At 38.3% G+C, this 15,562-nt stretch overlaps 1 protein-coding gene and 1 long non-coding RNA gene across 4 annotated transcripts in view; one reads left to right on the forward strand and one right to left on the reverse strand.

Moving 5' to 3' along the window:
• sls (sallimus) overlaps nt 1-15,562 on the forward strand; it is a 256,723-nt gene that overhangs the window by 202,737 nt on the left and 38,424 nt on the right. For all 3 annotated transcript variants that reach the window (XM_074118099.1, XM_074118100.1, XM_074118101.1), the window contains one exon: nt 1-7,695. In XM_074118099.1, the coding sequence (XP_073974200.1) occupies nt 1-7,695 (7,695 nt within the window). The remainder of the gene's footprint in view (nt 7,696-15,562) is intronic.
• LOC141449067 (uncharacterized) overlaps nt 6,060-15,562 on the reverse strand; it is a 27,403-nt gene continuing 17,900 nt past the window's right edge. Inside the window, exon 2 of the long non-coding RNA XR_012455318.1 lies at nt 6,060-6,249. This is a non-coding gene — a long non-coding RNA (uncharacterized lncRNA). The remainder of the gene's footprint in view (nt 6,250-15,562) is intronic.

Here is a 15,562-nt window from a genome sequence, read left to right on the forward strand (position 1 = left end):
AAACTCTTGAAGAAACTGAAATGGTAAGCAGAAAGAAAGAAGAAGTTAAAAAGGCTCCAAAGCAAGAAGAAGAAGAACAAGAAGAGATTACAATTACCGAAATGACCGAAGATGAACAAGGAATAGAATCAATTCCAGAGGGGAATATTTTCATTACTCAGCCCGAAGATAAGAAAAAAGAAATCCGCGAAACAAAAGAGGAAGAAGAAATTATTATTCTGGAAAAGAAAGATGACGGACTTTTACGAACGCAAAGAAAGCAAACCATTAAAAAGGGAAAAGAAGTGGAAGAACTAGTGGAAGAAGTTGACAGAGGTATAAAAAAAATTAAGAAAATTATGAAAACAAAGAAACCAGATGTAGATGAAACTTTGGCAATGGAAGAAACAACCGAAGATTTAATAATTACTCCTACAAAAACAGTTAAAAGTATGCCTCTGTCAACATCTAAGCAGGTTAATGAAACCATACCGGAAGGAAGTAGCATACTATTGAGTTCTTCTCCAAACGTCACTGAGCATGCTAATGTTTCCTTGCTTCCGCACAATGTACTAACAAGTCAGTATGTTCTAGAAGAAGAAAAGGAGCAGATACGACCAGTCATGCTTCCTGAAAAAGTGAAAGCCGAACCTAACATAGCTTCTGTTGAACCATATTCTGTGACCGAGCAAAGAATACATTCGACTGTGTCGGAGTTTTCAGATCATTTCAAGCCTAAGGTACAAGAGGTTATGACCAACTTTGTACCTCAGGAAGGTGTGCAAGTTCGAGAAACCGTAGCAGAACAATCTCTTAAAGAGAGTTCACACGTATCAGAAAAATCTAGTAAAGCGGCTGTTATGATACAAGGACATGAAGCAATGTCAATAGAAGAAACTAGTATATCCTTGAAAGAAGGCACCGTCTGTGCTGAAAAATTTCCATTAATGGTAAGTGCAGGTAAATCCATCATACCTCAAGAAAGTCTCAGTGTAACTGAAGTTACTCATGGGCAATCAGAAGAGCAACTTCCAGCAATGGCTAAACCAGTGCCTATAAAACCTAAAATGGATGTATCGTCTGCTGAACCTTTAATTATAAGTGAAGTATATGCTGAGACAAAGCCAGCAAAATATTTTCCAGAGTTGGTAGTACCGACTGAAGCTGCTAGTGCAGCTTATGTTCAACAGCATACTGCACTAACACAAGAAATGCAACTACCTGAAAAGGAAGGCGAATATGTGCCTAACAAACTGCCCCCTGAGCAAAAAGCTGGATTAGGTCTAACTCTAGAAGATTCACTTCTTATAATAGAACAACAAGTTCATGAAAAGGAAACTGAACTTTTACCACTTAAACAGCCAAAAACTTCACTTGCAATTCAAGAAATATTACCTAAAGAAAGTATTATTATAAGTACAGTGCAACATCAAGATCAGGAGACATTACTTAAAATATCGTTCTTTGAGAAAAAGAAAGCAGATGTTGATTTCACAAATAAGGAATCATTAATTACACTAGAAACTACAGCAAGTGAGTCAGAAAGCACATTTGAAAGTGGTAACCTAGATAAGAAATCAGCTCTGACAGCAATTTCAGGTCTTGAAGCTTCAAATGTGACGGAAACTATAGCTCAAGAAAGTGAAGGAATATTTCTTCCTGGGAAAGGTCCTACTAAATCTTATGCTGAGACAAGTATTCGACCTCAAGAGACTGTTTGTGTTACTGAAACTAATTTGCAACAAATACCTTCGGAATTTAGTGAATCTCTTAAATTCAAGAAAGATGAAGCATCTACTAACGTCCAAAGCTTGGAAGCCAAGATAGTTTCTACGGTGCTGTTACAAGACAGTGAAGCACCAATGAAACCTCTAGAACTTCCTCAGAAATGTAAAGTCGATGAAGGCTTTACAGAAAGTTTATCTCAAAAAGGGGTTATTACTTACGAAACTGAAACTATTGAGAAAGAAGGAGTACAGAGAGTTTTTGATATGCCTGAAACGCATACAGGTAAAGCTGTCCCTACTCACCCATTGCAATCTCTGATAGTGGAAGAAGCGATTCCAATAGGTAAAATTGGAGACGTTAGAAAAGATAAACCACTACATACAGTCGCTACGGTTTCACAGCAGATCCAACAAGAGATGATCACAGAAGAAGTAGTGTGTGGAGAAGACATTATCTCGCATAAAGAAAGTCAAAAGCCTAAAGGTAAATTAGCAGATATATCAGTTCTTGAAGAAGAAGGAGTTACTGTCACAGAAATCATAGCAGAAAACAAACTTGGAGAATACAAGAAAAAAGATCTGCCCTCGGGTGCCACTGCTCAAACTTTAGTCTCACCTCAGAAATCTGTGATGCAATCAGAAACTGTCGCACATATAACAGCTGCGCCAATAGTAACGGACAAACCTCAGGCAGGAATTGCGAAAGCCAGACATACTCCTTTGGAAAGTGTTGAAATTACGGCATTGCAGGCTGGAGAAAAAGAATCCGAATGGAAAAGAGATATCATTCCAGATTTTAAATTTGCTAATATTCAACTGTCAGATGAAATTTCTGGATTGACTGTGCAACAGGTAGTAAGTCATGATAAAGAAGAAGAATTAATATCTATGGAGGCTACAACTATGAATGCCCTAACAACGTGCTTGTCTGGACACAAAATTGCCGTACAATCAGAATTAATAGCTGACAGCCACGTAGGCAAACTGGTTGAACCTACAGTGATTTCTGAAAAAGCTAAAATCGACAGCACTCCGTTGCAAGAGGTTGTTATTACTGAAACAAATATTTCTGAAAGAGAACGTGATTTACCAGAAAAACCTAAACAAAAACCACAAAATGTTTCGATATCCATTCGACCAGAAGAGGAACTATCAGTTACAGAAATAATAGCTGAGGATAAAATTGGTACATACACCGGTAAAGAAAAGCCTGATGTTAAACAAGCATTGTTAGATTTCATTGGACAAGAAGTAGTACAAAAAGAAGAGGTTATATTTGGTGTCAATACTGGAAAGTTTGAACGTATTTCCCCAATTAAGGAGCAGGCTAATTTAGAGCATATATTAATTCAGTGTGCGGTTTCTTCACAACAACAACCTGGAGAAATGGAGAGCATATTTATATCTCCTGTTATACCAGAAAAAAAATCTGCCCAAATGTTTTTTGAAAAGGGCGAATACATTAAAGTTTCTGAAGTAAACGTAATAGACAAAGAAAAACCTCTGGCAGAAAGCATAAAACCAAAGGAAATGTTTGCACAAACAGAAGTTAAATCTCATAAAGTGGCGTCAAAAACTGAAGTTCTCACCGATGTAAGTACAGGAAAAGTGAGTGAATTTAAACCTCAGTACTCGTCAGCGCAGATGATACAAAGCAGTTATGAGAGTGTAATTCAAAAAGAAACGTTACTAGCCGAATGCGAAGGTGTGTATCAGAAGGAAGTGGAACCCGAAAAAAAGACAGCTGCAGCTGCTTTTGTTGAAGGAGAAAGCATATCTGTCAGCCTAGTCACAGCCGTAGATAAAGAAGGAAACATGAACGTATTAGAAATACCGGAAATAAAAGTAGCTCAATCAGATATTCGTGGACAAGAAGTTGCGCAAAGCTCCGAAGTCACTGTAGAGAGCAGTGTTCAAGATTTCGGATTCGAAATACCTGCTAGTGCGCAAGCACTTCCTAGCCAGATGCCATTTAACACTCTGACAATGACTGAAACGGCTCCAATTGAAAGTGAGAGAATTATAACTACTCCTATAAGGCCTGACGATAAAAAAGCAGGAGTTACCTATGAAGGTTCTCATGAAGTATTTGTTACAGAAGTTATACTCGGAGATCAGATTACACATTTTGAATCTGAAGAGAAGCCAGAAGATAAATTTGCTAAAGCTGACATATTTGGGCATGGAATAGCAGAAAAAACTGTTGTAATTTCTAGTAGCACAACTGGTGAAGTACAGCGCAAAAGTCCGACTAAAGCTTTAGCTCATGCTGAAGCTGTACCATTTGAAAGCCTTATTACGACTGAAGTTGGAATCACTGAAAAAGAGAGTGGATTTGATAAAGTTCTTGAACTGGACATTCATACTGTACAAACCGCTTTTGAAGAAAAGCATGGTATAAAAGTATCATTAGTTAATGTAGATGATAAAGAAGATGAATTCAAGGCACCAAAAAAACCTAAAGAATCGACGGCGAATAAAAGAATTTTAGGCCAAGAAGTTGCCGAGAAACATCAGGTAGTACTTAGTTCAACGGTTGGAGAAGTTCCAGTTTTTACAACTCCAGAAGTTAGAGCCCAAGCAGAAAAAATACCATTTGAAGGTATAACGTTTATCCAGCACGTAGTGAGGGAAAGTGAAGGCAAATTTGTAGGTGATGTTAAACCATTGGAAACATCCGCAGCCGTGAATATAGTTGAAAATAGAGGTATTGTAATAACAGAAGTTACTCCAGACGACAAAGAAGAAAAATATTTTAATAAGAGCATTCCCCAAGGAAAAAAGGCAATAGCAGAAATTATTCCTCAAGAAGTAAGTCAACAAGAAGAAGTTATTTTGCACGATAGTGTAAGTCAAGTTAAACTACCTTCTACTCAAACAGTAATAGCGAGTAGTACACAAACTCCTTTTCAAAGTTTACAAACAAATGTTATGACAGCTGGAGAACTTGAAGCTAAATTAGACAAATTTGTGGCCCCTGATAAAAAGCAAGCTGAAACTCTATTCGAAGGAGCTAAAAGTGGAATTGTAGTATCTGAGATAATGCCTTCCACAAAAGAAGGAAACTACGAAAGTCCTCAAAGGCCGCACTTATCAACTGCTCAGAGTAAAGTAATCGCTAAAGATGTTGCGACTAAATCCGAATTATTTGTTGGAGATACGTTTAAGGAGTTTACGAAAAAATCTACAGAAACAGCACAGGCTCAATCAGAGCAACTACCTTTTGAAAGCGTTGTTCTTTCGGAAACATCTCCTGCAGAATTAGAAGGCATTCTCAGCAAACAAATTACTCCAGCCTCTAAGATAGCCGACGTTGAATTTATCGAAGAAGCAGGATTAACTGTTACCCAAATAGTCGCAACAGATTCAGAGAAAGAACTTATAGATACTGTAAAAGTAGAAGGGAAATTTGCCAAAACACAAATATGTAGCCATGGTGTAGCATCAAAAAGTGAAATAATGACTGAAACAACGGCCAAAAAAATAGACGTAATGAAACAATCCTCTTTCAGTGCCCAAATGGAGACAATGCCTTTCGAAAGTATCATCACTTCCGAAATAGCAGTGAAAGAAAAGGAGTCGACTTTTGAAGGCGCGCCTAAGCTTAATACACAAAGTGCTACGACTTCTTTTGAAGAAAAACATGGTATAAAAGTTTTGCATGTTATGTCTGAAGATAAAGAAGAAACATTAAAAGAAAAACTGAAACCTAAAAATATTTCAGCTAATCTTAACATTGACGAACAAGAAGTATTAGAAGTCTCAGAAGTTTTACCACAATTAACTGTCGGTAAAGTTCCGGAATTTAATATCGAAACTGCCAAAGGTTCTAAAGCTCAAATTCCTTTTAAGGGAGTTCAGTTTTCCGAAACCATTATTCAAGAAAAGGAAGGTGTTCTTTTGGATGGCAAGAAACCTGAGACCAAAAAAGCTGGTACTTCCCTTAATGAGAATGACAGTGTCCAGATTATTTCTACAATAGCAGGTTATAAAGAAGGAGAATTCCCAGCCCACGAAATGCCATCCGGGCAAAAAGCAATCTCACACATACCCACACATGAAGCAGCTGAAACGGCTGAATTAATTCTAGGCGTCAACTTAGGAGAATTTGTTGAAGTTAAACCAAAAACTATTATTGCAGATTCGGAACATATTGCGTTTGAAACCGTTACGCTATCGCAAGTGTTATTAGGCGATACAATTCAGGAAATGAGTGATGAACGTAAGCCAGACAAAAAAACTGCAGGCATCGCATATGATGAAACTAGAAGTGTGTCAGTTTCTCAGATTGTTTTAGGTGATAAAGAACAAACGTACAAACCTGAAGAAATACCTAAAAGTAGATCTGCAGCCCCAGCTTTAACTGAGGCACAAGAATTAGCTGATCAGATGCAAATAATACCTGTTGCATCAGTATCGGAGTACTCTAGAACAGTTCCGAAATATGAATCTGCCCTAGAAGGCCAGGAAGCAAGTCATGGCCTTATTGTCAGTGAACCAATTGTCCAAGAAGCAGGAAAAGAATTCGATGGGATGTTCAAACCTGAAACAAGAAAAGTAGATATTAATATTGTTGAAGGTAAAAAAGCTCAGATTGTTTCTGAAATATTAGTAGAGGACAAAGAAGGCTTAGTATCTAGTCTTATTATTCCAGAACAGAAAAAAGCAGTTGCTGATGTCGTTTCTCAACAAGTAGTTGAAATAATCCAGACTTTTTCAGAAACGTCTACTGGTGATATTGTAACTCAAACAAGGAAACGTACAGCAGCAATCATGGAACATGTACCTTATGAAATATATACCCAGCAGGAACCTATTATTCAAGAAAGTGAAGAAGAGATGAAATCATTTAAAACTGGGAAAAAGAGTGCAGGGATTTCATTCGAAGAAGGCAGGTCAGTTACTATTACAGAAGTAGAAGTTGGAGAAGGGGAAACTTCGTATATAGTTGAAGAAGCTCCTGATTCACACACAGCTCAAACAAATATTTCGGGATCGGAAGTCGCTGAACAAAGCGTAACGATTACAGAATTAGGACTTGAAGAACTTAAGTTATCAAAACCAGCACAAGTTACTGCTACTTCTGGACATATACCAGTGGAAAGTGTCATTGCGAAAGAGGTAAATGTAGGTGAAAGTGAAGCTGAATTCTTTGAGGAAAGTAAACCAGCAACTAAAGAGGCACAATGTACTTTTGAAGAAAAGAAAGTAATTACAGTGACAGCAGTTCAAACAGAAGAAAGTGAAAGTACTTTCTCAGAGATTGCAAAACCTAAAGGTCAAGTAGCCCATTTTGAAGTAACTGGGCAAGAAGTAGCGGAAAAGATGGAAATATTAGCAGAAACTGCTCCTCAAATTGAGGATGATTATAAGAAATTTTTTCAACGGACTACTGTTGTAGCACAGAGTGAATTCCTTCTTCAACATGCCCTTGAACAAACAGAAACAATTATTTCCAGTAATGTGGAGGACATTGAGGCAATGAAGCATCCTAAAGATATAACTGTTGTACCTGAACAGATGCCGTTTGAAAGCATTCAAACTACTCAAATTTTATCTGAAGAGAAAGAAAAAGATTTCAAATCTGTTTGGAAACCCGAAGTTTCTAATGTAGAAACTAAAATTCAGGGTACCAAAAGTATAATAGTTACACAGGTAATTCCTCAAGATCAGGAAACAGAAACGATGACAGAGCTTCCTGTAAAGGGAAATGCTAGACCCGATGTTACTGATCGCGAAGTAGCTTCGAAAATGGAAGTTATTCCTGAGTTTGTTGTAGGTTCCTTTGAAACCAGATCCCCCAGTCCTAAATCTGCTAAACACTCCACTCCTATACAACAATACGTGACTGTCACGTCACATCAAGCTGGAGAAGTAGAGTCTAAACTGGAAGAAATGGTAATGCCAGCTACAAAGAATGTCGACCTAAAGTTTGAAGAACAAATGAGCAACCTTATGGTCACGCAAATCCAAGCAAACATCAAAGAGGGTGAGTGTTCTTTTGAGAGTGTTGTCAGTCAACAGACTGGTTCTTTAGAGTTTGTTTCGAATACTGCGTATTGCAGTGAACAAGTTATGTGTGATATAAATCTTGCAAACTTGGTAGAGACACCAAGGAAACTAGGGCATGCTACAACTGCTCAAATAACACAAGACGCATTACAGATTCAGACAAGTGTGGTTGTTGAAAGAGAAGGTAAGTTATCAGAGACAGATATGCCTGAGGTAAAACAAGCCTCCATAACAATGAACACTAATACTCTACCTAGTATACAACAGTGCGACATCAATGAAACTGAAGTACCATTAAACATTGATACACCCTACGACAGAAAAGCCACACAAGGATTAATTGAGGCAGAATCTACACAGATTTATCTCACAGAAATATTAGATAGTAGTGGCAATTTGCCCTTATCCCACGAAAACAAAAAAACAGTTGACACAAAATTTGTTCCAAACGAAAGCATTATAATTACAGAAGCACAGTACGAAGAAAAGCCTACTTCATTTTCAAGAACAACAGAACGAACAGCAAAATCGAATGCAACATTCAATATAACACATGTCTACCCTCTTCAAGTAGATGATACACAGACACAAGAAACAACTTCAGTAATTGCAACAGATTTCCACCCTAAGGAGAAAAAAGTAAGTGTAGATCTCATTTCACACCAAAACACTTTATTAGTTGAAAACGTGGGAGTGGATTACAAAATTGCTGATATTGAAAGTGACAAAAACAAACCAATCCAAGCTGTTGAAAATCTTTGTACTACGGAGGTTCCAGTTACAGAGCAAATAGTTACTGGAGAAAATTTAAGTGATTTGTTTGTGACTACCAGTGTGACAGAATTCAATGCAAGCCCAAATGCAATTCCACGTCACGCTGCAATAACGGAATTGACGCAACTTCACGGAGGTACAGAAGATATTGCTATTTCTAGAGATACACCTTTGAACATTGTAGTGAACGTAATTCCCAACCAAAGCTTGAGCACTCAAGACTCTTTACTTATGGAAAATACTGAAAAGCTGACGCTTAATGAAACTAGTCCAAAAACAGCGAGGCCAAATGTATTAACACGAGAAGTTGCGTTAGTACAAGAAACAATGGCCGAACAAAACATTGAGCAAATGGCTACTAGCAGTTTATCATCAACAGAGAGAGCTAAACCAGAACTAATTTTGCAGAATGAATTGCAAACAGAAGAAGTTATAGTGAAGGAACAAACTGAAAACTTGAAATTGGAGAAAAAGTTAGACACATCCGCAGCGACTTTAAATGTGGTACCGATTAACGTAGCGCTCACGGAAAAACCACATCACCAATGTATTGCAAAACATATTGAATGTGAGAGCAAAAATGCAATTTTAGCACAGCCTTCTATCAACGCTATGGGTGTTGCTCAAACTGAAACTTCAAGTGTCCAGTTTGGAACTGGTGAAATAAAAGCAGAAGTGCCAAACGCAGTAAAAGCAAAGCAGCAGTACGGAATTGTAGAAAGCGTTATCTCTTCTGAAGTACATCCTCAAGAAATACCTCTTGAATACAAAACCGATGTGAAGACTGATTTGAAAAAAGTTTCATCCTCGTTTGAAACAAGAGACATTGCTACAACTCAAGAAGTTATGGCTGACATTTCATTAGAGGAAACTGATTGTGCATTTCGAGTAAGTGCAATAATGGCAAACTCTTCCTTTATTGGACAGACTGTCCCATCACAAGAAATTCCTACTGTACAAGAATGTGCCCAAGATTTTCAGTCAACAAACATTAAGCCGCAAGCACCAGCAATAATAAATTTAACACCGCATGAATTTGTTTTAAATGAAGAACAAATCACAATTTCACAAACAACTGAAGAACTTAAAGCCGTAGAAACGAAATTAAAGTCTGCAACAGCTCTTTTAGATGCTGTCCAGCCTCTGACGATAAGTTCAAAAACACCTATAGAACAAGAGAATATGCTGAAGGAATTCAAAATTAAAGATGAGCGAACAAGTATCGTATCGGTGAGCAAGGGGCTTAAAGCTCCTTTAACACACATGACTTCTGTTGAAGATGAATTCGATACATTTAGAGAAAAAAGCAAAGAAATTGGAGTAGCCACATCTACATTAAACACTTTAGATATTGCGGTAACTCAAGAAGAAATCGCACAGCAAACTATTGCAGAGTTTAAAGATACTTCAATGCCCGAAGCTAGAGTCGCGCCAGAATTTGTTTGCTTGAGGAACATAGCAATAACAGAAAATCCATTAATAGAAGGTGTTACAGACGAATTTTTAATTCAAGCAACTAAAAAACCTGTTCAGGCTGAAAAAGAATTACTACCTCATCAAGTAGCTGTGAATCAATTGCCAGTTACTTTTGAACACGTAACAAGAAAGATTGATGAAAGGAAGCCTAATACAGCAGAAGCTTCCGCAAGTATAACACCCTTTGAAGGAATAATTGTTGATACTAAAAGTTGTTTAGAAGGTACAGAAACACAAGAGGAAATCAGAAAAGTCTGTGAAGTGCAAGCATCACTTGGCATCCTGGAAATACAAGTTCCCTTAAAAGAGACTGTCACAGCGATTGAAAATGAAACACACATGGAAAAGAAGCTACATACAACCTCTTTTGCAGCAGAAGAACAAATTGAAGGACTTTCTGTAGCTATCAAACAATTTCCTGATATTGAACATAATTTAGGAAAAGAGATAGCTCTTGAAACCAGTCAGCATCGTGCAGAACTGGCTTTAATAGCAGCAGATACTGTAACAGTTGCAGAGGTGACTCCAGGTGAAAGTACCATTGATCTTGTTGTAAAAGATACAGTGAAATCTAATGCTCAAGAAGAATTTATTTTGAACACAGAAATTAGTGTCTTCCCACAACAGAGTATGGATGATGTTTCTGGATTCGAAACGAAGCCTATAATTGACAAGCATGCCACACGTTCATTAACGTCGCATTCCGCCGTAATAATTGAAGAAGTTACATCTGAAGCAAATATCGAGAAGATCCCTATACAAGAAGCATCTAAGAAAACTGCAAAACAAGCAGTCTCAGAGGCTTCTGCCTTAATTACACAAGAGACTGATATTCAACAGCCAACAGCCAATTTAGAAAGAGACGAAGTGAAATGTGAGGTTGCAAAAACAATTATAAAACCCTCTGAAGCCACATGTGTAGAAACTGCAGACGTGAACTATGATGTTACTAATATACTTGAAGAAGAAAAAGATCATTTGGTAGTAAAGTTTGATGATGCAAATCTAACAGCACCTTTAATAGAACAACCTGAAGTCAATTACCAAACTGAAACAATATATGCACAAGTCATGTTAGCTTCTAAAGCAGTGGGTGATATTACTCCCAGCGAACATATACAAACGCAACAGCAGCAGATGATTCAAAGAGCAGAAGAATTTTCAGAAAACTATGCACCTGAATTACAAGCACCTAAAGTTGATTTGTTGACACATTCAGCCATTCAAACTCAGGAAGTAGCCACAGAATTTACTGCTCGAGAATTTCTTCCCAAAACTTGTGATCAGGCTAAAAGTAATGTACAATTTGTAGAAAATAAGTCTGCTATTGTTGAAGAAGTATTTGAACAGCAGGGGCCCACAGAATCATTAAGCCCAACAAAGAAAATGAAAGATTCCAAAGCAAGCATGCAAATGGAAGGTCTTGAACTACCAGTAGGTGAAACAACATCTTCAGAAGAATCATCAACAATATTAATAATAAAACAATACCCCAGAGTTTCAGCCACTAATATTGCACTACCAACGGATGCGAGGGAAGCTAATGCTCAGGAAACCGTTGGTGAGTTTAAACAAACAGAAGCAGTAAGCACAAAAGCAGCAATAAACTTAACGGGGCAATCAATTGCACCTCTAATAGAGGAAAAGGTGAGCTCAGAAATACTAGATATTTTTTTAAGTAAACCAGAAGTGCAATTGCAAGCACACAGTCAATTTGAAAAACCCCATCAGAGTATTGATGTTTTTGTGCCTACAACATTTGACATTGAAAGAAATGCAACATTTAAAACAGACACACCAGAAAATAAAACAGTTTCAATAAAACCTCTACAAGAAATATTAATCACGCAGCCAGAAACCATTGAACAAGTAACCACATTCACACAAAAAAACAAACAGGAAACCAAATTACAATCTATAGTTGCAACTTCACTGAGTGAAGATGAAGGCAAATTATTACAAACTGAAGAACCGCAAGTTCCCTTCATAATGGAGGTAAGTATAAATGAAAAAAAAGGTAACTTTACTACACAGGAAAAAACTTCAACAGCGGAATGTAGTGTGCACGATGAAACAAAAGTGAGAGACAGAAATAATTTAAAAATTACCAAAGTAAACGAAAAACGCAAAATTGCAGAAACAAGCGAAACAAATAAACAGACATTACACGAACAAAAACTTAATCAAGAAAACGTAACATACACAGAAATCATCACAAACATAGAAACTAATAAAAAAGGTAAAACATTCAAAAGTAAAACCAAAATCCTACAAAATATTGATAATCAAGAAAAAGTTGAAGTTATACAAAATACACCAGAAGGAGGGTTGCCCATAGAAGAATTGCCTGCTTTATTACCTGAAATATTAAAAGTGATTCCAACAGTAGTGGAGGACGTGTTTGATAAAGTAACAGTAACCGAACAAATAACACAAACGAAGAACGAAGATGAAAAAGTAACTAAAACCAGAACAACTGTGAAATCAGTGAAGGATGGCCGCGAAGAGATCACAGTCAAAGAAAGCGAACGTGTCGAAGGGCTGAAGATCAGGAAACGCTTGCGACCGTTGCAGCCGGAAGAATCTGAAGTAGTAATAGAAGAATGCACAGATATTCCAGCTGTTGATAGCACGCCGGAACAACCTGAGGAAGGAAGTTCGGAAATGGTTGGAGAAGTGCATGATACAGACGTTGTTACTCTTGAAAAACCTAAGAAGGTCGTTAAAAAGAAAATTATTAAAAAGAAATCTCCAGAAGAAGGTAAAACTGAAGAGATCCCGGAAGACATATTAGCACCTATGCCAGATGAAACAGTGGTAACAGAAATCGTCACTTGTATCACACCAGAAAAGGAAGGCAAGCGTGTGACACGGGTGCGTAAAATAAAAACCATTCAAAGTGGAAAAGAAAACGTTAACGTGATCGAAGATACGCCCGACGAAGGCGTCCTCCTGGAAGAAATGCCTGCATTATTACCAGAAATACAGAAAGTGATTCCAACAGTAGTGGAGGACGTGTTTGATAAAGTAACTGTAACCGAACAAATAACAGAAACGAAGATGGAAGATGGCAAGGTAACTAAAACCAGAACAACCGTGAAAACAGTGAAGGATGGCCGGGAAGAGATCGTAGTCAAAGAAAGCGAGCGTGTCGAAGGGCTAAAGATCAGGAAGCGTTTGCGGCCGTTGCAGCCGGAAGAATCTGAGGTAGTAATAGAAGAATGCACAGATTTTCCAGCAATAGACACTACGCCTGAACAAGCTGAGGAAGGAAGTTCGGAAATGGTTGGAGAAGTGCATGATACAGACGTTGTTACTCTTGAAAAACCTAAGAAGGTCGTTAAAAAGAAAATTATTAAAAAGAAATCTCCAGAAGAAGGTAAAACTGAAGAGATCCCGGAAGACATATTAGCACCTATGCCAGATGAAACAGTGGTAACAGAAATCGTCACTTGTATCACACCAGAAAAGGAAGGCAAGCGTGTGACACGGGTGCGTAAAATAAAAACCATTCAAAGTGGAAAAGAAAACGTTAACGTGATCGAAGATACGCCCGACGAAGGCGTCCTCCTGGAAGAAATGCCTGCATTATTACCAGAAATACAGAAAGTGATTCCAACAGTAGTGGAGGACGTGTTTGATAAAGTAACTGTAACCGAACAAATAACAGAAACGAAGATGGAAGATGGCAAGGTAACTAAAACCAGAACAACCGTGAAAACAGTGAAGGATGGCCGGGAAGAGATCGTAGTCAAAGAAAGCGAGCGTGTCGAAGGGCTAAAGATCAGGAAGCGTTTGCGGCCGTTGCAGCCCGATGAATCTGAGATAGTAATAGAAGAATGCACAGATTTTCCAGCAATAGACACTACGCCTGAACAAGCTGAGGAAGGAAGTTCGGAAATGGTTGGAGAAGTGCATGATACAGAAGTTGTTACACTTGAAAAGCCTAAGAAGGTCGTTAAAAAGAAAATTACTAAAAAGAAATCTCCAGAACAAGCTAAAACTGAAGAGATCCAGGAGGAAATATTAGCACCTATGCCAGATGAAACAGTGGTAACTGAAATTGTCACTTGTATTACACCGGAAAACGAAGGCAAGCGTGTGACACGAGTGCGTAAAATAAAAACCATTCAAAGTGGAAAAGAAAACGTTAACGTGATCGAAGATACGCCCGACGAAGGCGTCCTCCTGGAAGAAATGCCTGCATTATTACCAGAAATACAGAAAGTGATTCCAACAGTAGTGGAGGACGTGTTTGATAAAGTAACTGTAACCGAACAAATAACAGAAACGAAGAGGGAAGATGGCAAGGTAACTAAAACTAGAACAACCGTGAAAACAGTGAAGGATGGCCGGGAAGAGATCGCAGTCAAAGAAAGCGAACGTGTCGAAGGGCTAAAGATCAGGAAGCGTTTGCGGCCGTTGCAGCCGGAAGAATCTGAGATAGTAATAGAAGAATGCACAGATTTTCCAGCAATAGACACTACGCCTGAACAAGCTGAGGAAGGAAGTTCGGAAATGGTTGGAGAAGTGCATGATACAGAAGTTGTTACACTTGAAAAGCCTAAGAAGGTCGTTAAAAAGAAAATTATTAAAAAGAAATCTCCAGAACAAGCTAAAACTGAAGAGATCCCGGAGGAAATATTAGCACCTATGCCAGATGAAACAGTGGTAACTGAAATCGTCACTTGTATTACACCGGAAAACGAAGGCAAGCGTGTGACACGAGTGCGTAAAATAAAAACCATTCAAAGTGGAAAAGAAAACGTTAACGTGATCGAAGATACGCCCGACGAAGGCGTCCTCCTGGAAGAAATGCCTGCATTATTACCAGAAATACAGAAAGTGATTCCAACAGTAGTGGAGGACGTGTTTGATAAAGTAACTGTAACCGAACAAATAACAGAAACGAAGAGGGAAGATGGCAAGGTAACTAAAACTAGAACAACCGTGAAAACAGTGAAGGATGGCCGGGAAAAGATCGCAGTCAAAGAAAGCGAACGTGTCGAAGGGCTAAAGATCAGGAAGCGTTTGCGGCCGTTGCAGCCGGAAGAATCTGAGATAGTAATAGAAGAATGCACAGATTTTCCAGCAATAGACACTACGCCTGAACAAGCTGAGGAAGGAAGTTCGGAAATGGTTGGAGAAGTGCATGATACAGAAGTTGTTACACTTGAAAAGCCTAAGAAGGTCGTTAAAAAGAAAATTATTAAAAAGAAATCTCCAGAACAAGCTAAAACTGAAGAGATCCCGGAGGAAATATTAGCACCTATGCCAGATGAAATAGTGGTAACTGAAATCGTCACTTGTATTACACCGGAAAAGGAAGGCAAGCGTGTGACACGGGTGCGTAAAATAAAAACCATTCAAAGTGGAAAAGAAAACGTTAACGTAATCGAAGATACGCCCGGCGAAGGCGTCCTTCTTGAAGAAATGCCTCCATTATTACCTGAAATACAGAAAGTGATTCCAACAGTAGTGGAGGACGTGTTTGATAAAGTAACTGTAACCGAACAAATAACAGAAACGAAGAGGGAAGATGGCAAGGTAACTAAAACCAGAACAACCGTGAAATCAGTGAAGGATGGCCGGGA

This window comes from Rhodnius prolixus, unplaced genomic scaffold (genome assembly GCF_049639745.1).
Source record: "Rhodnius prolixus isolate KJV_2025 unplaced genomic scaffold, Rpr scaffold_2, whole genome shotgun sequence".
NCBI lineage: Eukaryota > Metazoa > Arthropoda > Insecta > Hemiptera > Reduviidae > Rhodnius > Rhodnius prolixus.